The 21,313-nt window shown below is 41.5% G+C and overlaps 1 protein-coding gene across 1 annotated transcript in view; it reads left to right on the forward strand.

The window, feature by feature from the left end:
- Positions 1–2,014: 2,014 nt before the first annotated feature.
- GRB14 (growth factor receptor bound protein 14) overlaps positions 2,015–21,313 on the forward strand; it is a 35,241-nt gene continuing 15,942 nt past the window's right edge. Inside the window, exons 1-3 of the mRNA XM_063118616.1 lie at positions 2,015–2,077; positions 8,326–8,482; positions 21,058–21,179. Coding sequence (XP_062974686.1) covers positions 2,015–2,077; positions 8,326–8,482; positions 21,058–21,179 — 342 coding nt within the window. The remainder of the gene's footprint in view (positions 2,078–8,325; positions 8,483–21,057; positions 21,180–21,313) is intronic.

A 21,313-nucleotide genomic window follows, 5' to 3' on the forward strand; every position in this document is an offset into this window, starting at 1 on the left:
GAAAACTCTGTACCAGGTGGCAGATTATTTTAAAATTTTAATTAAAATACATTATCCTTTCCTATAACAAAATGGTGCTTACTTCTAAGTGTGTTCCACTGAAGAAGGAAATCCTATTTGATTCCTGTATTCATGCTAATATGACATGATAAGTTAAAGGCACAACTGTATGCATGTTTAGACAGAAAAAAGTCCTTCAACTCCTAGAATCCTCTCTAAATGGAAAGCACCCGCCCCAGGCTTCCGAGGGAGGGAGGGAAAAGAGAGCAGCCAGCGTGGCGGGGCAAACCAATTGGATTTTGAATAAAGTATTCCATTAATTGTTACTGTTTTGAATTTTATTGTTATTATCTTCCTTGGTAGGTTGTTGAAAACCGCTATTCTGAATAATGATTTTTATAGTGTAGGGTAGGGGGCGCTGGGCATGAGTTTGTGGAACCAAGGGGGTGGTGACCTGAAAAGGTTTGGGAACCACTGCTCTAGAGCCAAGTGAACAGTGTTTAAAAGTGTCCCTTTTATTTTTGAATATATCCAGGGCAAGATCTACCCTACTACTTTATAGGCCTGGTTCAGACAACACTTGGGCTTTGTGGTTAGCTTAACCATGTTCAGCTGTGGTTAACGTTGACCACATGCAGAAACCTTTTGTGGTTAAGTTTTCCTTAATCACACGCTAACCACAAAGTGGAGCACCTGATTCCTCCAACTGATCCACCCTGTATCCCAGCAGCCCTAACGCTAGGAGCCCTGGTAGTTACGGCCATCATTTTAGAGCAGGCACCAATGAAATCAGCAATTACATGCATGCGTCACCCCCGTTTAGTGAGTGGTTCCTTTGCTTTCTGCATCGCTATGCCTGCTATACTTCTACAGTCATCACAGGGGAGGCAGAAGCTTTCTGGGATGATTGCGCTGGCGGCGTCATCAGGCAGCGCCTCCACAGTTATTAGAACCTGAGGGGTGTAATGGCGCGTCAATGAGGTAGGAGAAACATGCTTTGTATGGGGAAATTGCAAGTGGGTTTTTAAAAAGCTCTACTGTGCTAAAAAGAGCAAAAATCGCTCCAAAAAAACTAATGGCAGCCATCAATCAGCAGTCCAGAGACGTCATAGAGCCCGCTGGCTAGAATGGCCCCGCCTAGTTAGGCAACTCTGTACTGGAAGCTCTATGCCTTAACCCCAGCCCCTTAACCACAGACATGTGTCAGACAACACTTTTAGCCATGGTTAGTGAGCCTAACCACAACGTGGTTAACGGGGCAGATGATTAGGGAAAACGTGTGTCAGACAACACCGTAAACCATAGTTAAGCATTCCATTAACCATTTTGTGGTTAAACAGCTTTAGCGTGTCGTCTGAACGGGGCCATAATGGTTTATAATAGTATTAACAACTGTTGGAGTCCCAGACACATTCTATATACTGTTTTCAAACCATTTTCAAAGCGTTATGTACTGCTTGGTGTAGATCTGGCTCTGGTTTGATCCAAAGGCAGGTTTGGATTGCACGTCTTGATTAGATTTTCAATTGCAATTCATGCTGTTTCTAAGAGCTGCACAATAGTTTAAATATGAAGTGCATGTGTCTTTCATTTCACACTAAAGTATTTGATTTGCCTCAAGGTGGGGAAACTTAAGATGCAACTCCCTGCTTGAGAGGCGAAGGTGCACTTGGAGAGAGGATTTTGAGCCATTTAAATACTTGTTTAAGCCTAGTTCTTTAAATATAATAAACAGAAATATCAGAATCTGTTTTCAAGGACAGAGGTGGAGCCCTCCCCATGCATTCTGATTGGCCTGCCATTGGTTCGTCCTGTCTGGAAGTAATCCTTAATTGGTGTTCCGAAAGAGTGGATGCATATAAACAGCATGCCTTTTATTGCTGTCCGAGTCATCTCTTTGCAACGACTCTCATTAAGGAGTGGATGTCTGCAAAACCAATCCTCCAAGGAATTATCTTTATTTTACAAGTAGCTCGGAGAAGAGCCTTTGAACTAATTTCTGTGAATAACAGAAATGAGCTTGTACGGACGAAGGGTAACCCTGCCTGTGATTACTCCAATATTTCTGCAAAAACGGGTAGGTGGCTTTTTGGAGCATGAGGTGAATGAGGGTTGGGGGAGACATAGTGAAGGTGTATATGGTTAGGACGGTTATGTTTGGGGAACAGAGAGAACCCAAATACAGGATATACACAGTGCTTCAGTTGTGAATGGAACACTGTGTGTAAATTGCTGCATATACTTTTTTTTTAAAAAATATATATAACGGGGCTCAACCTTTCCTGGTGTTCACCCTTCAAATTATACAGTACATACATCACTCTAGGTAGGAGCTTTTTGAAAAGCAAGGTATAAATCTCTTAATATATATAATTAAAATAAATATGTATCCAGGTATATTTTTGTACTTGGATACCTGTACAAGAAGTCACTATAAGTCCCAGTATAGCATTACAGATTTTTTAAAAATAGTACAAACCTAGATATGTCTACTCAGAAGTAAGTCCCATTTTGGTCAGTGGTGCTTACACCCAGGAAAGTGTACATAGGATTACACCCTAGGTCAGGTTTGTGGCAAGCCTTTTTCCATAAAACACTGAAATCTCCAGATGATTTCGACATTAAAATTAGCAAATAGCTGCATCTGATGGTGTTGGCTCAGGACTTTGATTAACTCCTTACGTGTTTTCATTTAGAAGAATAGTTATGGGTTTTTACAATTAGTATTTTGATTGAGTTTATATAAGTCAGATTTTATTTACTGCATGTAAATTTGATAATAGGTCTTTTCTTCTCTTGCTCAAAACAGTAACATTGACCAATGCTGATGAATCGTATTGCTGCTATAATACTATACTTTATAATCAAAGTTGTGCATGTTTGTATATCTTATTGTTTCAAGTTGAGCAGAAATAAACCAGCAAAAGCTTTAAACAGGTGGCATTTTATTATTACTTTTGTGTATAAAGTGTCTCTAGATTTAAAAGTGAAGCCTGAATGATGTCATATTGTGATCTTTTCCATGGTGTAGGGCAGGTTCCCCCACCCCCATGGTGACCTCCAGATGTTTTGGCGTTCAGTTCCCATTTTCCTCAGCCAGTATGGCTAATAGTCAGGAATGCTGGGAGTTGTAGTCTAAAACATCTGGAGGCACCAGATGAGGAGGCTGGTGTAGGGTTTCCATCCCTGAACCCCATATAAAATCTGGGCCTTCAACAGCTTGCATAAGAGGTGTGGCTTCTCCCATTACAGCAGCCCTATACTGGAAAAAGATACATCTGCTGAATCATTAAGCTGTTTAAGGCCAAATGTTTAAAAAGGTGGCAGCCCTTCCAGATGTTACTATTAACATAAAAGAGTCGTGCTGGACTAGGCCAAGGATCCATCTAGTCCAGCATTCTGTTCCTCACAGTGGCAAACCAGATACTTAATGAGAAGCCCACAATCAGGACATGAGTGCTATTGCAGCCTCCCTCTTGTGTTCCTCAGTTACTGGTATTCGGAGGCAATAATACCTCTGGTACGAAGTTCATGTGCAGCCATCATGACTAGTAGCCATTGATAGCCTTACCCTGGGTTTACTAATTCAAAATCATAATTGTTCACAAAACCTTGAGGCTTGTTTTTCGTTCTGAAGTTCTTTCTATAGCATCAATCAGCCTTCATTAATGATGAGCTATCTTGAATAAGGTTGCATTAAAGCAATACTGTAATCAGTGGGAAGGAAATGACTCAAGCTCTTGTAAAACGACTCAAGGCCGTGCCCTGGAACATTGTTTCCAAAAGTGCTGTGCAGTGCTGAGAACTTCACAGATCGTTAGTATCATTGCGGGCTCTATCCTGAGGTTGACAAGGCTGGGCATTTGCTAGAATCCCCAAGATTGGCGGAGGGCCCACCACCACTTCCACTTTGCAAAGAGTATCCAAGAATATTAGATGCAGCTTAAGGGAATTCTCAGGCGCAAGGGCCTCAACACTCCTGGAGCCCCCAGTCATTGCGAAATCTGAACACAAGACCGCAGGAAGCTAGGACAGGGATAACATCACTGGGGCCTGTGATAGCTATTTCTGTACCCATGAGGAAGATTTGCACGTACTTTGAGCGAAAATCGCAGAAAAACTGAAGAGCAATGTCCATCTAGACCTGCTCTAATGTTGTACTGCTAAAGAACTTTACTGATTAGTAAAATATCACTGTGCAATACAGAAAACTTTTCTTGTTAAAATAGGGCAGCATCTACACTACTGCTTTATAATGGTATTGAAGTGCACTGACAGCTGTTAGGGCCCATAACACATTTCATATACCATTTTCAAAAGGCTTTTAAAGTGGTGTAGATCTGGCCTAGGTTACGGCATGAGGCAATTTGTGCTTTCTGTAATGCTACCAGTAGGGCCAGCATCAAGGGTAGGCATGACTAGGCCTTGCTGAGGGCCCATGTATCAGTGTGGGCCCACTGTGAGGAGGCCCCTGGAGTTGCTCATCTTTTTCACCATGGCAACCTGCTTGTTCACCTGCCTCTCTCTCTCTCTGCCCCAGACAATGGTGGTGGTGAGAATGAGGAGCAATAGATGCCACTGCCTACTTGCACCATGGCTCCCTAACTACCCAGCAAGTAAGTGGTAGCCATGATGAGAAACTGAATGAAGAGCAAGAGCAGCTGCTGAAAATGGTGGTGAGAAGGTAGACTCAATGAGGGAGGGAGGCCCATTGAGGGCCTTCAAAAAAACCTGGAGCTGGCATTGTGTACCACAAAATCCTGACCAGTATCATCCCATCACAGAGGAGCTTGTAGATGATGTGACATTTTCCAGCAGCTTTCCTATGACAAGCAAAGAGGAGCTGAACCACTGGATGTGGGCTGAAAGGAAGAAAAAACAGAAGCACAACAGGATGATTGTATGGCTATCCTCTATTCGTGCAACTCCTCGGATCACATTGTACATCTCTTAATGTTGGGTTGGGGTGAGGCAGAATTTTGTAATATACATTTATAATACATTTATAATAAAATAAATAAATTTATAATTCTTACTGCATTACAGTTATTGGGGTTGATTTGCACAAAATACGTGTGTGCAAAATGTGATCTGATACGTATGCCTGAAAGTAATTTTTGACAGACTCAAGATGACCTCCCCAATCTGGCACCCTCCAGATATTTTGGCCAGTGGTTGTGGATGATGGCAGTTGTAGTCCAAAAACATCTGGAAGGCACCAGCTTGGGGAGGTCTGTCCTAGGATCTTTTGTAATCTTTCTCAGATCCCTATGCTGGGCTCAGGTTAGCCTCGTAATTCACATGCTTCTTAGCATATTTTCACTTTATCTTGTGTTACTTGATTTGTAAATCTCCCCCCTCCAGTATCATGCCCTTTTTGAAGTAGGGGCCTCTTTATCCAAAGACAAAACAGTGTGTACTTATTTAGATATTTTGCTCTCCTATTGCCAAGGCAACACTTTAGGTGACCTTCACAGAGCTTGATGAGGTGTTTATTATGAGAAGCTGAACCAACAGCTATCTTGTAGGGGATTGATTGTGTGGAAGGAGCAGCACCATCTGTGAAAAGGTGTATACACCCTCAAACAGCACAATCATGACGTTTGGTCCGTATGTGTGTACTTCCATGGGCTTGATGAATTTGAATAGAATGTCTCTCTCCCCTTTGAGTTCTCCCACCCACCACTGCTCACTTCTTCTAAGTACTTTAATAACATTTATATTGTAACCAAGGAAATTGACAGGTCTAGCAGCTTCCCATGCTCGTAATACTCTTTTCTTGGCGAATGTCTCTGCATTGGAAGTGGGAGTAGGATCAGGTTTGTTGTCATTGAGAAAACTGCTGGTCCATTTCTTTGTCCTAGTATTCTGTCTCAAATAAATTAGGCTTCCTGTAGGTCACAAATTGACCTTCAGGCTGCTATCTTGACTTGATATATGTTGGGCGGCCTACTGAACAGTTATTTCCGCTAGTAGTAAATCTTTACTCTGTGGATGTTTGGATTCTATGTGGATGCATATTGAAGAGTGATGTAGGATGAACCTGAACATAAGGAATTGCTTACCGACTGTTGTTAATAAAACACACACTGTTTTTGAAGGCAGTATTCAAGCGACTTTGATAAACCATGTGTAAATATGAATTCTGAGTTTTTCTATGATATCCTATGAACTTAAACTTCATAGATATGTGAGTTCTTGGCTGCTTTGATCCATGCAAATTTTGCTCAGCTTTTGCATCTTCTCTATCATGCTTCCCACTCCCTTTAAATATGATCGCTGTTAACTAAAATGTTTTTAGAGACATTCCTATTTAAGATACTTAAAAGATAGGGTGATAGGTGATAGGGCTCCCCCTTTGAAGCGTTTTAAAGAGGCGCATGTAATAAATACGCGAACGTGATTTTCACAACTGAGATGCATTGCTGGTGCCTGGGGACAGATAGAAGCGTATTGTAATCTAGCTCTTAAAACTTTGCATAGCATGGTGTAACACTGTGCTATGCAGATAATTCTGTACTGAAGCAGAATGGAATGTGCAGGAACATGCATTGTACCCATTGGAGGCTGGTGGCTCCAATGTCAAGGGGGGTTGTAAATCCACTCTTGGTTTGTCAGAAGAGCTCCTTTAGAGCTCTGACTGAAACCCAGAGCTGATTCACCGCCCCACTGACATCAGAGCCACCAGTCTCCACTGATTGTACCTCTCCTTCTAGTATAAAATCTTCTGTGCCCTTTCCTCAGTCGCACCCCTTTAGCATGACAGGCATTTTGCTAATATTGAAACAAAGTTTTAAAAAGTTGTCAAAGGAACAGGCCCTCAAATGTTTATCTGACATCAGTTCCAGAACATCTCTTCAGAATTTTATACCTCTCTAGTTAAACCATGTGATTTTGCCTTGTACTATTCATCTTGGGATGATCTAGTATAGGCATGGAGAACATGTGGCCCTCCAGATGGACTGCAACTCCCATCACCCATCACCATTGGCTATGCTGGCTAGGGCTGTTGGCCGTTGCAGTCAACATCCAGAGGGCCTCACATTAGCTAACCTTGATTTAGTCTGACTAGGAGCAGCTCTCTAGGGTGTCAGCAGAGGTCTTTCCAAACACCTACGATCTAGTGGCCTTTAACTGGAAATGTCAGGGGTTGAACCTGGGACCTTCTGCACGCAAAGCAGAAGGTACCCTGAGCTTTTCCCCCACCCTGAATAGATCACCTCTTTTCACACCTGTGGTCCCAAATATAAAATTTTAGAAGTGCTGTAACTAATTGTTTCCATGTATTTATGTACTTGTTGGATTTAGCCCCAGAGTGTTGTCTTTGGATCAAGGCTGGGGAACCTCTTTCAGCCCAAAGCCAAATTCACGTTTGGAGAAGTTCTCAGGGGCTGCATTCTAGTGGTTGTGGGCAGGAGTAGGGGACTGAATAGGCTGACCATACTCACCGGGGAATTCCAGAAACCTCAGGGGAAATCAGGCCAACTGGAGCAACCCGAGCTGGGGCCCAACTTACCAGAGAAATGGGGGCGCCCAGCCCGCGGTTGGCTGCAGTACAGCCTTCTTTCCCCAGCAGTTTGGCTATCTTTCCAAAGTGGGAAGCAGCACATTGTAGTTTAACGCTACTACTATCAGTAACTAACCCTTGGAGAGGCATTTCTGGTTTTGGAATGGGGCCAAAGGGGGGGGGGGGTGGAATGCACAAAAGATGGGAAATCACTCAACAATTTGTAGTTGGGGGAGATACAGATGGGCCATGGGAAGGGTTTAGCCTCTGGGCACGCCAGAGGGCCTGGATTTAGCCCCTGGGCCTTGAGGTGTCCCGCCCCTGCATTAAATGGTTATTAAATCTGAGGTAACTATATTGAATATCATATGTAGAACAATTTTTGTTAGAGATGAGTTTCTTTTTGGGGACATGAAACAATGTCCCTGTTCAAACAACTTTCTAAGCCACAGTAGTTAAGCATTTTGAGGTAAACATTATGGCTTGGTGTGTCATGTGAACCATTCCTAACCACGGTGGCTACATAACCACAGTTCAGATACACTCACTAAACATTTGCTGCAAAAGAGTTAGCGGCCTAACCATGGCTTAGCCTGTTGTCTGAACAGGACCAATGTTACCTGCTAATGAAACCAGTATTTTAATGTTTTATATGTATTATTATTATTATTATTATTATTATTATTAATAATAATAATAATAATAATAATAATAATAATAATAATAATAATATACTGTCCCATAGCCAAAGCTCTTTGGGTGGTTTATATGTATATTTGTATATGTATGTAATGGTGTGTCGTTTTGCCTTTTCATAGGTAATTAAAATATATAGTGAGGATGAAACTAGCAGAGCTCTGGAAGTACCAAGTGATATAACAGCCAGAGATCTGTGCCAATTGCTAATACTAAAGAACCATTATGTCGATGATCACAGCTGGACGCTATTTGAACATCTCACATGCTTAGGGTTAGGTAAGTATTACTTCTGAAAACTCAACAATGACCCTAATCAAACTCATGTGTTTTGTAAGCTTTACTGTGAAGGGAGATACCTCCATCCCTCAGGTTGCAATACTATGCAACAGGAGGTCCAGAGGTATGAGGGGCATTTTCACCCCCTGGGTCCCCACCATGGGCCACATTTCATGTGGCATAAACTGATGGGCATGAACTAATGTGCTTTAATTAATGCAAATTTGTGCAAATCTCCCAAAGAAGTGGAAAAAATAAAGTGCAGTTCTCCCCAAAACCCACATTTCAAGTTTTAGCCTATGGGGGGAAATGCACATTTTTGGTCCACCACCACCTCCTCCTCCTCCTTCATGTTTCTGTATGACTAAATTTACATACAATTCTCGGAAAGTGTAAAAAGGGTCTGCAAGTCAGTGGAATCCATGTGGCTTGGAAAAAGCTGGTCCACTGTGGAATTTGCAGATTGGATTCATAGGAATTTGAACTCATTTGAATCAGTTGCACATTTCTCTGACACCCCTACTCTTGACTAGACCTAACGCTAAGATTTATAGAGTTGATCTTGAAATTTAGGAGCCAAAATTGACATTTATAGGCATTTATAAATTCCTTTTGTAGATAAAACAAGTAACAAGTTTCAGAGAGACTTTTTTGTTCCTCACCTTGCTCTCTCATGTACATATATGTTCCCTTCCCACAGAAGCTTTCTAGTGCTACTGATGTATTGTTCATCATCATCATCATTGTTATCATACCATAAAATATACTGGGACAGAACAATTCAGGACAAGACAATACCTTGCAGCTGCATAACGGTCATAGACAAAAAAAGAAAACATACGCACCTCATTGACATAGCAATACCTAATGACAAAAATGTTGTAGAAAAGGAACAGGAAAAAGAGAAAAATATACGCTACTGGCCATGGAAGTCAAATAACTATGGCAACAAGGAAAGGTTACAATTATTCCGTTAGTCACATCAGTCACCGGCATCACATCAAAAAACTATACAGAAAACCTTCAGAAACTAAGCCTATCAAAATACATCCATACCAACATCCAGAAAGCAGTCATAATTAAAACATGCTCAATTGTCAGGAAATTCCTGAATCTGTAAAAGACAGCATGACCTGGTAAAGCCCATTCATGTCTTTCTAGAAAAACTGCCATGAGCGAGAAAGAGAAATAAATAATAATAATAATAATAATAATAATAATAATAATAATAATAATAGATTTATATACTGCTTACCATATTTAAAAATATATCTAAGTGGTTTACAAAGAAAGATTAAAATAAAAATATTTAGTGCTATGTTTCAGCTATTGGGCGGTATAAAAATGTAATAAATAAATAAATAAATATTTTTCCAATACAGGCATGGGAATGAGGCTAGATTTCTGAAAAATGGAAAGCTCAGTTCACTTTCCCACCCTCTTCTTTAGCCTTTCCAACTTGTTGCTCTCCAGATGATTTGAACTACAACTCCCATCAACCCCAGCCACCATGGACAATGGTCAGGAATACTGGAAGATGTGGTTAAAAACATCTGGACGGCACCAGGTTGGGGAAGGTGGCTCTGCTTGATGCGGATGTTGCTGTGTGCTTGGTGGTGTTGTAGCCATCCGTTGCTAGGAGGTTGTTCTGAAAAGAAGGCAGGTGATAGAGTTAGGTCAAATAGAGGAGGAAGGAAAGGATGGAGGGGGTGTAGCTGCGTCTTATTACAGCCCTCAGTTAAACTGGGCCTGATATCTTGCAGCCGTAAGGAAAGCAAGATATAAAAAATGGCCATAAAGTTTGTGTGCTATAAGGTTGCTTCAATGCTCTGTTAGCCTGAAACTCCTTTTTTGCTTATTGGCTTATTTTTTAAAAAGATTCCATTCAAGTCCATGGAAAGCAGTTGCAACATTGCAGCTGCATCAGCACGTGTGGCATCAGCAGTTGTAGCGTAATCAGCCCTGATATAAAGCCAGAGTAAGGCTGAATTTACTCTGTTGCTGTCTTGGTGAATCCAGTTGTCCCTTGATAATCCCAAGCTTCCCATGGATTTTTATCTCTGAGCATCTCAGTGAAATTTCCCCAAATAGAAACCGCTTGGGAGGGTCTGCCATTGCCTGTGGAGGGCTGCTGCTTCGAATGCACTAGGAGAGCAGAAGCTGCTGATGGTGTTGAGGAGGAGGAGAAAGAGGAGGAGCCCCACCTGATCATAACAGGATGCCTTAGTGGGGCCCATTTTCACTGGAGCCCATAGCATTAGGTATATGGTGTTTTTTTCTTTTTACTTAGTTCTACAGGGGGTGGGCAACATGTGCTCCTCCTGATATCGTTGGACTGCAACTCCCATTATGCCTCACCATGTTTATGCTGGCTAGGAATGATGGGAGTTGCAGTCCAGCAACTTCTGGAGGGCCACAAGCTTCCCACTCCTGTTCTAGAGTTTTGTTAGCTGCCTTGCTCATCTGATGGGAGCAGGATTTTCTGGTCCTGTCGATGTGATGAGATTCGAATTCTTTTCTTCGTTCTGCTGCCACGCATCCTATTCTGCTCCTGTCTGACTTGTACAAGGCCTTCCCGAATGCATTTTCACTTTACTTGCTTGCTGCACCACTGGTTTGTGATGCGTGGGCTATGTGTGGTGCAAAGACCCTTGCATGTAATTCTATCGTCTTTTTCTTTCTTTCAGAGTGGACCATAGGATAGGGCTGTGCAATTCATCCAATGTTTGAAAAAAAAAAGTATTTACCATAATTTAAATATAGTTTCGCTTATCTTGACTTTAGGTCAACACCAGTACAGCCAATAAGAATATTGCTGCCTGGGCCTTATTGAACTGTTCTGGAGTTAGAGGAGTGTTACCCACCTGCCTATTTCTGTACAGATAGTAGATGTCTGTCTTCTAAATTACATTTTGTTCTGCTGAAGGAGACTTGTCAGCATCCTCTTACAGGGTCATAAATTATCCTGGTGCGATTTGATTTAAAGTCCACTAACGCAATAGTGGAATTCAGAGCTATAGCTGTTGAACTCCTAAAAGCCTGTGCTAACTGCAAAGTTCTGAAGCTGTGTGGAATTAAGAAATAAGCTTGAAAGCCCGGGGAACTTTTAAAGCTTGTGCTACATTAGTAATGCTTGTCTAGGCATATGGGAACTGCTGCTTATACTCGTTTATGCACAGTGTGATAAATACAGATTTAGGTGTACTGTAAGCCTCAAATCTAATATGGGTGTTCAGTGCTTTCATTTATTGCAGACACTTTCAAAACCTAGGCCGAACCTACACCTTGCACCATATCACTATGATCTCATCATGATGCTGCTATATCCCTTTTGCACATTTATACCTTGTAGGGCAGGATCTACACTACTTCTTTAAAGCGCTTTATAACAGTTTTGACAACTGTTGGGGCCTAGGACACACTCCATATACCGTTTTCAAAACTGTTATAAAGCACTTAAAAGTGCTTTAAAGCAGTAGTGTAGATCTGGCCAACACATTTGTTGTGGTGTTTTGGATCATGTGGAATAAAAAGCAGAAAATAACACTATGAAAGTGGTATATGGAATGTGTAATGTGCCCCAACAGTTATCAGTGCACTTCAATCACTATAAAGCAGTAGTGTAGATCTGACCCATGTAATCTAGGTTTTGAAAGAACAACTTGAAATAACACATTTAAGGTGCAATCTTATGCATGTTTAGACAGAAAAAAATCCCTACAACCCCGAGCATGCGCCTATCAGCCATGCAGGTAGTCGCGATAACTACCTGCACTTCAAAAAATTACCACTACACCCTTGGTTGTAATTGAAAGCTCCAAATTTTAGCGTAGACGGTCTACTGTTGTGTGGCCATAGCGAGTGGAATTTTATATCAGTTATATAATAGGTTTTATATCAGTTCATGCTTTCTGTACTTCTTCCCGCCAGAAGTATATTTTTGCCTGAATTGCCTAAGAAAACTCTTTTGAAACAAAATGAAACCCATCCTGGAGTCTATACTCCTTTACTTTGGCTGTCAGGCACCTGAGAATGTTATGTTTCTGGGGATAGATGAGACTATCAGTAGTCTGTGAGATAAGTACGGCTTACTCGTAAGTAAACCATATTAAGCCAGTTACAGTTGAACCAAATATGTAGCCTTTTCTGTCAATATTAGGGTGACCATATGAAAAGGAGGACAGGGCTCCTGTATCTGTAACAGTTGTATTGAAAAGGAAATTTCAGCAGGTGCCATTTGTAGATATGGGGAATCTGGGGAAATTCCCTCTTCATCACAGCAGTTAAAGCTGCAGGAGCCCTGCCCTCTTTTAAATCTGGTCACTCTAGTATAGCTCCTGCAGCTTTAACTGTTGTGATGAAGAGGGAATTTCACCAGGTTCTTCATATATACAAATGACACCTGCTGAAATCCCCCTTTTCTATGCAACTGTTAAAGATACAGGAGCCCTGTCCTCCTTTTCATATGGTCACCTTAGTCAACATAGTATACAGAAGGAAAAATTTATTTTCTTCAAGTAAGTTCATTTTATTTGCTGAGGCCAAAAGTCATCACACACACAAAAAGAAATAACATCCAAGTGAGGTTTAGCACAACAAATCCATGATGAATAATGCTTCTTCAGTACAATGCTATGGTTTAATTTGCATTATTTCCTTATTTATTTATTTGCAGGATATATATGCTGTTCTATATATAACAAATTTCCAGGCGGTGAATATGAAAAGAAAGAAAAAAGAATCAAAATACAGAATTAAAATATTGAAAATCTGATTATGTCAATGAAACTCTGGTTGGTCAATGAGGGGAGGCTGGCTTAAATAAAAATGTCTTTAGCAAGTGCCAAAAGCAAAATGATGTTGGTGCCTGCCTGACATCAACAGAGAGGGAGCCGATATACTGAAAGCTCTTTTCTAAGTGGACTTGGAATGGAATACATGTTCTTGCAGAACCCCTGTGTTTTATAGATTAAGGGTGCAATCCTACGCATACTTAGACAGAATAAAGTGCTACAATGCCCAGTACTCTCCAGCTAGCTATGGTATAAAGCCAGCATAGGATCACACCTTTATACTATTAATGCAGGTGTGTTTTTCTTTGCTGGAGGTAGATATGCTGGTGAGACTCTTCATGGTATCATGGTGTTTTGCTGTAATGATGAACCCATTGACACGGGGGTGGGGGCTTTTTAGTCAAGTTCCCTGAAATGCCGTGATTCTGTTGAAAGTGATTGCATATTTGAGATCTCAACCTCTTGTCCAGCTCTGATGTCCTGCAACCATTGTTCCATAGTAGTCGCCACAGGGCTGAGAAAAGACTTGGATGTGAAGGACTGCACAGTGCTCCAAAGCAGGGTAAAAAATCCACAGGTAGCTCAGGGTTAGTTGTCTTTGGGTGAAAGAGCATTGGAAATCTCCATCTGGGGAATGCTGGAAGTTGTAGGACTTTTTTTCCTGTCTAAACATGCATAGGATTGCAGCCTAAAAACCTTAGCCTCACACTCAATATGATATTTCCTGTGCCAAGTGATCACCTTGGCAGGTATAGCAATAGACTTGACATACCTGATTTTTTCCCAGTTTCTGCAGCTTGCCAAGCTGTCTTATTAGCATCAACTGGGAAATAAATAATTTGCCAGGATCTGTCACCCTTACCCTCCCCAAAGTCCAAGCAGACTCACATGGAGTCTCTCTCTAAGATCCTGATATAGTGAACAATACAGAAGATGGCGCAATCGTGTTTATTTCCTATTTTTCTTGTGTGGATCTCATTAAATAAATATGGTTTTTCTCCAGTAGGAAATAGTGGGAAATGTTCTTGTTTTTTTACTAGTTTAGGAATAAAAAATTCAGTTCCAAATTCTTTTACTAACACAGCACAGCTGTTCCAAAAGAAGAGAGGTCTGAACCTATGAATCATAGTAAATTGAATATGGTGTTTTTATTTTCAACAATAATCACACGTCGGCTTTCATAATGAATGTGTGTGTTAAGTGTTTACACACAACGTTAATTATTAGAACATCACTCTCTTCTCTGGGCAGGGGCTTTGTAATACTGTGCCAGCTGCTTTAAAGACACTAATTTGTGCATCTGTAATGGGCCCAACATCACTCTTTTAAAATTATTCCCATTGTTAATCATTTTAGTTCTAGAATTAGACACTTTTTGTTGTTTCAAAAAAAAAGAAAGAAGAGAGTGTTCCCTCCTTAGAGAGCCATCCTAACCTCCTTGGACACCTGTCGGAGGGAGTTTAGGAAGAGCTGGAAATGCTCTTCACTGGCAGAGAAGAAACTCTAGCAGATATGGGGCAAATTTTCTGCTGACCTCGCCTGTGGAAAGCTCTATGGGCATTGATATGCCAGTGCTGCTGCTTCTATTGCTGGTAGGCCCTGAAAAAAGTCCACTGCCTAGTACAAGTCGCTTCTGTAGGTGAGGATACATCACAGAAAGTCTGTCTTTACCAGATTAAATTTGCGCAGTACAGCAAATGCTCAAGGATATTTATATATAAATACTTTTATTACATACGGTAGTGACAGCTTTTAAACTGCAGGATGCATATTAAGGCTTGTTTAAAGCATGGATGTGTGGGACTTTGAAATGTCCACTGGGGGTCACTGTTGCTTCTCACAGATCCTAACTTTTAGGAAGTGGATCATTTCAGTAACTCCTTGATTTTCTTAGCTCACTATTTGGCTGGCTTCTTTCTTCTTCTTCTTCTTCTTCTTCTTCTTCTTCTTCTTCTTCTTCTTCTTCTTCTTCTTCTTCTTCTTCTTCTTCTTCTTCTTTTTCTCCTCCTCCTCCTCCTCCTCCTCCTCCTCCAATTCAAAGCAAAAATGGTAAACTTAAGTTGGCTGCTCCAGGAGTGGGCATTATCATTCCCTGTAATAGTGAACTCGGGTGATCAGCGCCAACAGACACAGAGAAATAAAGAAGAGGTACTGAGTACTGAGCATGCTTAGTAGCTATGGATTATTAAGTGCTGGTTGGAAAAGAAAGAAAAAAGGGGGAATTGGGACAGGGGTGAGGATGGAATGCTCTGCTTGAACCTCTAACAGCCTATTGTATTCTGAAATAGGGCACATTGCCTAAGAAAGTGGCAGGAATGCCTTTGCTGGAGATACTTAAGACCATCCAACAGGGATGCTATAGCTCCATCCTCCATTGAACAAGAGGGTTGGCTTGCCCTAGATGATCTTCAGGGTCCCTTCCAACTCTATAATTCTCTCCTTGTCCAGAACCACCAAGGCAAGAACAAAAAAAATTATTATTTATTATTATTTCATTTCTATACCACCCCAATAGCTGAAGCTCAAGATAAAATTCAGCATAAAAATTTAAATATGCAAAATTTTAAAACAATTAAACAGCTAAAAACAATTTTAGTGAAATGCTAGACCTGTTCAGACAGCTGGCATAAATGTCCGTCATATGCCATTAAAGGCCTAGGAGTAGAGGACAATCTTAACCTTGTGCCAGAAACGATCATAGTGCTGGAACCCGGCGGGCCTCAGTGGGCATATGTTACCGTAATCAGGGGGCCACCACTGAAAAGGTCTATCCCTTGTTGCCACCTTCTGAGCCTCTCTTGGATGTGGCACTCAGAGGAGGGCCCCAAAGCAATGTATGAAAGAAACAGCTGAATAGGATGTGATACGTGTTGGGTGTGAGGGGAGGATATTCCTAACTATAATGTCTGTCAGGCAGAAGAACAGGTTGTCGAAATTGTTACTAGAATTTTGTGTCTGGAATGGGGGGAGGGGGCCACTTTCAAACAATGTCTGGACTATACCTCTTGGGCTTTGTTCTAGAAGCAGAAATCCTAAGAACTTCTACCAACTATTCCATTATATAACAACATAAGAAGTGCCCTGATGCTGGATCAGACCAAGGGTCCATCTAGTCCAGCACTCTGTTCACACAGTGGCCAACCAGCCATCGGCCAGGGACCAACAAGGCAGGACATGGTGCAACAGCACCCTCCCACCCATGTTCCCCAGCAACTGGTGCACACAAGCTTACTGCCTCGAATACTGGAGACAGCACACAACCATCAGGGCTAGTAGCCATTGATAGTCTTTGCCTCCAGGAATTTATCCAAACCCCTTTTAAAGCCATCCAAATTGGTAGCAGCCATCACTACATCTTGTGGTAGTGAGTTCCATAATTTAACTATGCACTGTGTGAAGAAGTACTTCCTTTTATTTGTCCTGGATCTCCCACCAATCAGCTTCATGGAGTAGGATTTCCGAAAACCTGTATCCACCAATTATAACATCCCCATTTTTTATAGTCTCTTGCAGGAACAACAACAAGAGCTTAGAAGAGTGAATGTGTTTGATTTGATAAGTCAGCCTCCTCCAACCTAGTGCCTTCCACATGTATTGGACTGCAACTTCCATAATCCCCAGCTAGCATGGCCAGGGGCTGGGAATGATGGGAGCTACAGTTAAACACATTTAGAGGGGAGGGAAGGCTGTGATAGGGTTGGACTCGATGACCTTATAGGCCCCTTCCAACTCTATTATTCTATGATTCTGTGGCTCAGTTCAGACAATACGTTTCTTTACACAGTGGGAAAACTCCACTCAGCAGTTGAGTTTATAGGGGGTACTCACCACACAACATGTTCTGACTGCACCGTTGTGTGACTGTGGGCTCCCGTGGAGTTGAGTAAAAGGCAATGTGATGTTTGATTGACAGTTCCTCTGCCCTCTCTCCTTCCCCAGTCCTCCTGATGGTATCCCATCAGCCATTGCTGCAAAACCAAAATAAATAAATCCCTGCACCTCTCCAAGAGCGGCACTCCCTCCTTTTGCTGCTCTTGCCAGGGAACTCAGTAGCCAGTGGGAAACTCCATGGAGCCCTCTACACAACATAACGGCTGTGCAGGAACTCTCCTCTGCACAGTGTGGGTATTCAGCATGGAGTGTTTTCTAAAAAAACAACAACCCTCCACTGTTGCATGCAGTTTTCCCTCCAGGCAACGCATTTCTCAATGGTGGTGTAAAAACTCCATGGTGGAGTTTGTCTGAACTGAGCCTGTGATTATTTTTATGCACCTGGTTCGGTGTCTGTCCTTTGAATTCTTTTTGGTGTTCTATCACTGTTCCTTGTATGCTAGTTTAGAATGATGGCTGAAAAGCATATTGAGCTGTTGGATTACCAAAAAAAGCTGTAATACCTTCATAAATTTGATGTAGCTTTTGTTTTTCATGGGATGAAAAGCTACTCTCTACTATTTTAGATGGAATAAACAGCATTGTAGAAATCAGCTTGGATTACAAAATGTTGTTAAATTACGACTATTCGTTTAGATAACTGTAATCAGTAATGCAGTCAGCTAAAGGGTTAATATATTCTATGGAGGAGGGTCATGAAACATTTTTTTTTAAAAAAAATATATCTCCCAACTTCCCAGCCTGCAAATGGTGGCATTTCCATAAATGTCACAGTGACGTCCTTGTAACCACACTTAAATGTCAGAACAGTTTGAAAGCTTTCTTTAAAGTTAGCAAAAGAAACATATTTGGAGACACGACACAGTTTTCACTAGAGTTTTTCAATCCCTCCACTCCCATGAAAGTTAAAAGTATCTTTTGGATCAAAGTGGTCTTCATAGGTCTGGTTCAGTATCTGTTTGTGTGAATGTATTTGAGCTTAAGTGTGTTGGATGGGCTATCTTTTCTGAATCACTGCTTCACAAGATCTTCTAGAACGACCCTGTTCAGACAACACATCAAGCCACAGTGGTTAAGCATTTTGAGTTAAGCTTTATGGCTTTACATGTCATGTGAACTATTCCTAACCATGGTGTCTACATAACCACGATTTAAACATGCTCACTAACCATTTGCTACAAAAGGATTAGCAGCCTAACTGTGGCTTAGCGTGTCGACTGAACAGGCTCAATATCAGATTTATATACCGCTTTCCACAACATTTCAAAGTGGTGAACATACAGTATTGTACCATCAAAACAATGATAAAATGTAAAAATAAAACTACACAACAGCAACAATAATAATATGATTAAAAAACCACCCAAAGAACAATAGTTTATTGGGTAGATCAGAAATGTAATAAATAACCAATAAATACTAATTAGTAATAAAACTATACACTCTAATGTGCTCTACAGACCTAAGCATTTGATCATTTTTTAATCTTGTCATTATGGAAGTTTTCCTTGGTTTGTCCAGTGGGGAAGGGATTAGCAGTAGACCTGTAGTACTCAGTTGAATATTACAGTCAGAGTATGTGACAGCTTTCTCTGAGCTAGAATTAAACTTTGGCTCAGTTGACAAACCCATAGGGACCATCTTCATTGGCCAAGTTTTGGATTTTGCCTTACTGCTTTGGAGGTGTGTCCATATAATTCTGAACGTATGTATGTGTTATCCTTTTGGACAACAATTGGTAGACGATGCCATAAGGGCTAGGTGAAGAAAGTGACCAAATCTGGGGGAAAGATTTTATAACACCATAAGCTTCCATTCTAAGGTACGTTGATCTATTCATAGGGATTTGCACTGTTCCAACTTAGTAAGTTAAAATGAAGGGGGCAGAGGGATCCTTGGAAAGCACTCATCATGTGGAGCTGAATCACCATGTTTCAAGCCTCCAGCAGCCTGTAGAAACATGGAGCAGATGTGTGAAGACCTGACACACGATGCCCAAGCTCCATGTACTTTGAAACATTGTGTGCCAGGAGGGGAATCGCTTGCCATGGGATGCAGCAGCTCTGATACGTATTTATTTGTTGCCTGGTTTTCTTACAGGGAACTCATGGAGGTATATGTAGGGTTCCTAGGCAGTTTCCCGTCAATGCACAGACTAGCCCCAGACTTGCTTAGCTGCAGCAGGGTTGCTTCATCATGTCTGCCTAGCTATCTAATATTGTTTCTTGGCCATCTTTAAGGATGGAGCCCTCTCAAAGCAGTCTGCAAGATTGAAAACCACGCAAAGTGGATTCAGTTTCAAAAGGATCCATAAAAATGTGTTTCAGTAAAATCCATAAACAAAAAGATTGCCAATTAAAATCTATGAAAACAAAGATTACGAGTAAAAACCAGTGGCCCAGACTGGTATTCATGGGGGATTCATGGCTTGGAAGCAATCTACATCAGAGAAGGATTTGGGTGTGGTCGTTGACAGAAAGGTGAACATGAGTCAGCAGTGCAAGATAGCTGCTAGAAGGGCTAACAGAGTTCTGGGCTGCATTAGAAGAAGCATTGTATCAAAGAAGCGTGAAGTCCTATTCCTCTCTACTTGGCACTAGTGAGTCTACACCTGGAGTATTTTGGGAACCACATTTCCATTGACAGGTTACAACAGGTTCAGAGGAGGGCAACAATGATGATGCAGGGACTTGAGGACATGCCTTATGAGGACAGGCTGAAAGAATTTGGGATGTTCAGTCTGGAGAAAAGAAGACTGAAGGGAGACATGTTAGTAGTGTTCAGGTACATAAAAGGGTGCCACAGGGAAGTTGGTCAAGAACTATTTACCATTGCCACAGAAAGTAGGACCTGAAATAATGGGTATAAGTTAAAGCAGTGGTTCCCAAACTTTTTCAGGTAACCGCCCCCTTGGTTCCACAAACTCATGCCCAGTGCCCCCGGCCCCTTTAAATGGGAAGCACCCACCGCAGACTTCCCGAGGGAGGGAGGGAAAAGAGAGCGAATGCCTCTGTTTTGCAGCCGGCGTGGCAGGGCACACCAAGCAGGGTATGTCTCTTCATTAGCGTTTTGGTGCTTTTGAAACATTTCAGTTCACCTTTAAAAGGACTCTTCTTAAATGGTATCAATACATGTGTGGATTCTTCCTCTATATGACTTGGGACCATACTACCTTCTCCCATAAAAATGTCCCTGGGTCTTAAGACCTTCTGGAGAGGCGCTTCTCGGAAAAGACCACCTCAAGCGCCCCCCTGCTGCCCCTTTGCCTCTTAGTGCCCCCTGCCACCCCATTGCCTCTTAATGCCCCCCTATGCAATCCCACCGCCCCCAAGGGGGCAGTACTGCCCACTTTGTGAACCACTGAGTTAAAGCTACCTAGATTTCATTTAAGTATAAGAAAAAACTTCCTACTGGTAAGATCTGTACAACAGTGGAACAGTCTACCTACTGAGGTTATGGGTTCTCTATCTCTGGAGGTTTTTAAGAAGAGTCTGGATAGCCACCTCTCATGGATGGTTGAACTGGTTTTCCCACCCATTGCAGAGGGCTGGATTAGATGATCTTTGTTGTCCCCTCCAACTCCACGATTCTATGATTCTGTGAAGATCTGCAAAAAACGCTTTTGTTTCCAGAGATTACTTTAAATCATGCCCTGGGTAGTGATGGTGATAATTTGTACATGACCTCAAAGTCATGTGGATTCAAAACGTCCTCTTCTCCTGAATAGGTTTGCCCAGTTAAACTATCATCATCTAATCCTTTGAAAAGTTCTGCTGCTACTGTTGCTGCCGCAGCTCTGTTGTATTGAGTGGTGGATGCAAATTCTTGAATTTTCCTCAGAAGGTCCATTAAGAAAGTAGCTAGGATTTATATTTTTCATTTATTTCACAGAGAGAATATTAGAAGACCATGAAATGGTGATTGAGGTCCAGTCGAAATGGGGAATTGATGAAGGCAATAGGTTTTATTTCAGGAAAAATTATGCCAAATATGAGTTCTTCAAAAATCCTGAGGTGAGTTCTTCAAAAGCCCTGAGGTTATGTATTAATTTAATTTTACTAACTTATCTCATTCTCAATATTCAGGGTGGATACACATCAATACGACATCTTGTTAAAACCAGGCCAATGCCTAGAAATGTTAGAAA

The sequence above is a fragment of the Elgaria multicarinata genome, chromosome 2 (assembly GCF_023053635.1).
Source record: "Elgaria multicarinata webbii isolate HBS135686 ecotype San Diego chromosome 2, rElgMul1.1.pri, whole genome shotgun sequence".
NCBI classification, from domain to species: Eukaryota; Metazoa; Chordata; class Lepidosauria; order Squamata; family Anguidae; genus Elgaria; species Elgaria multicarinata.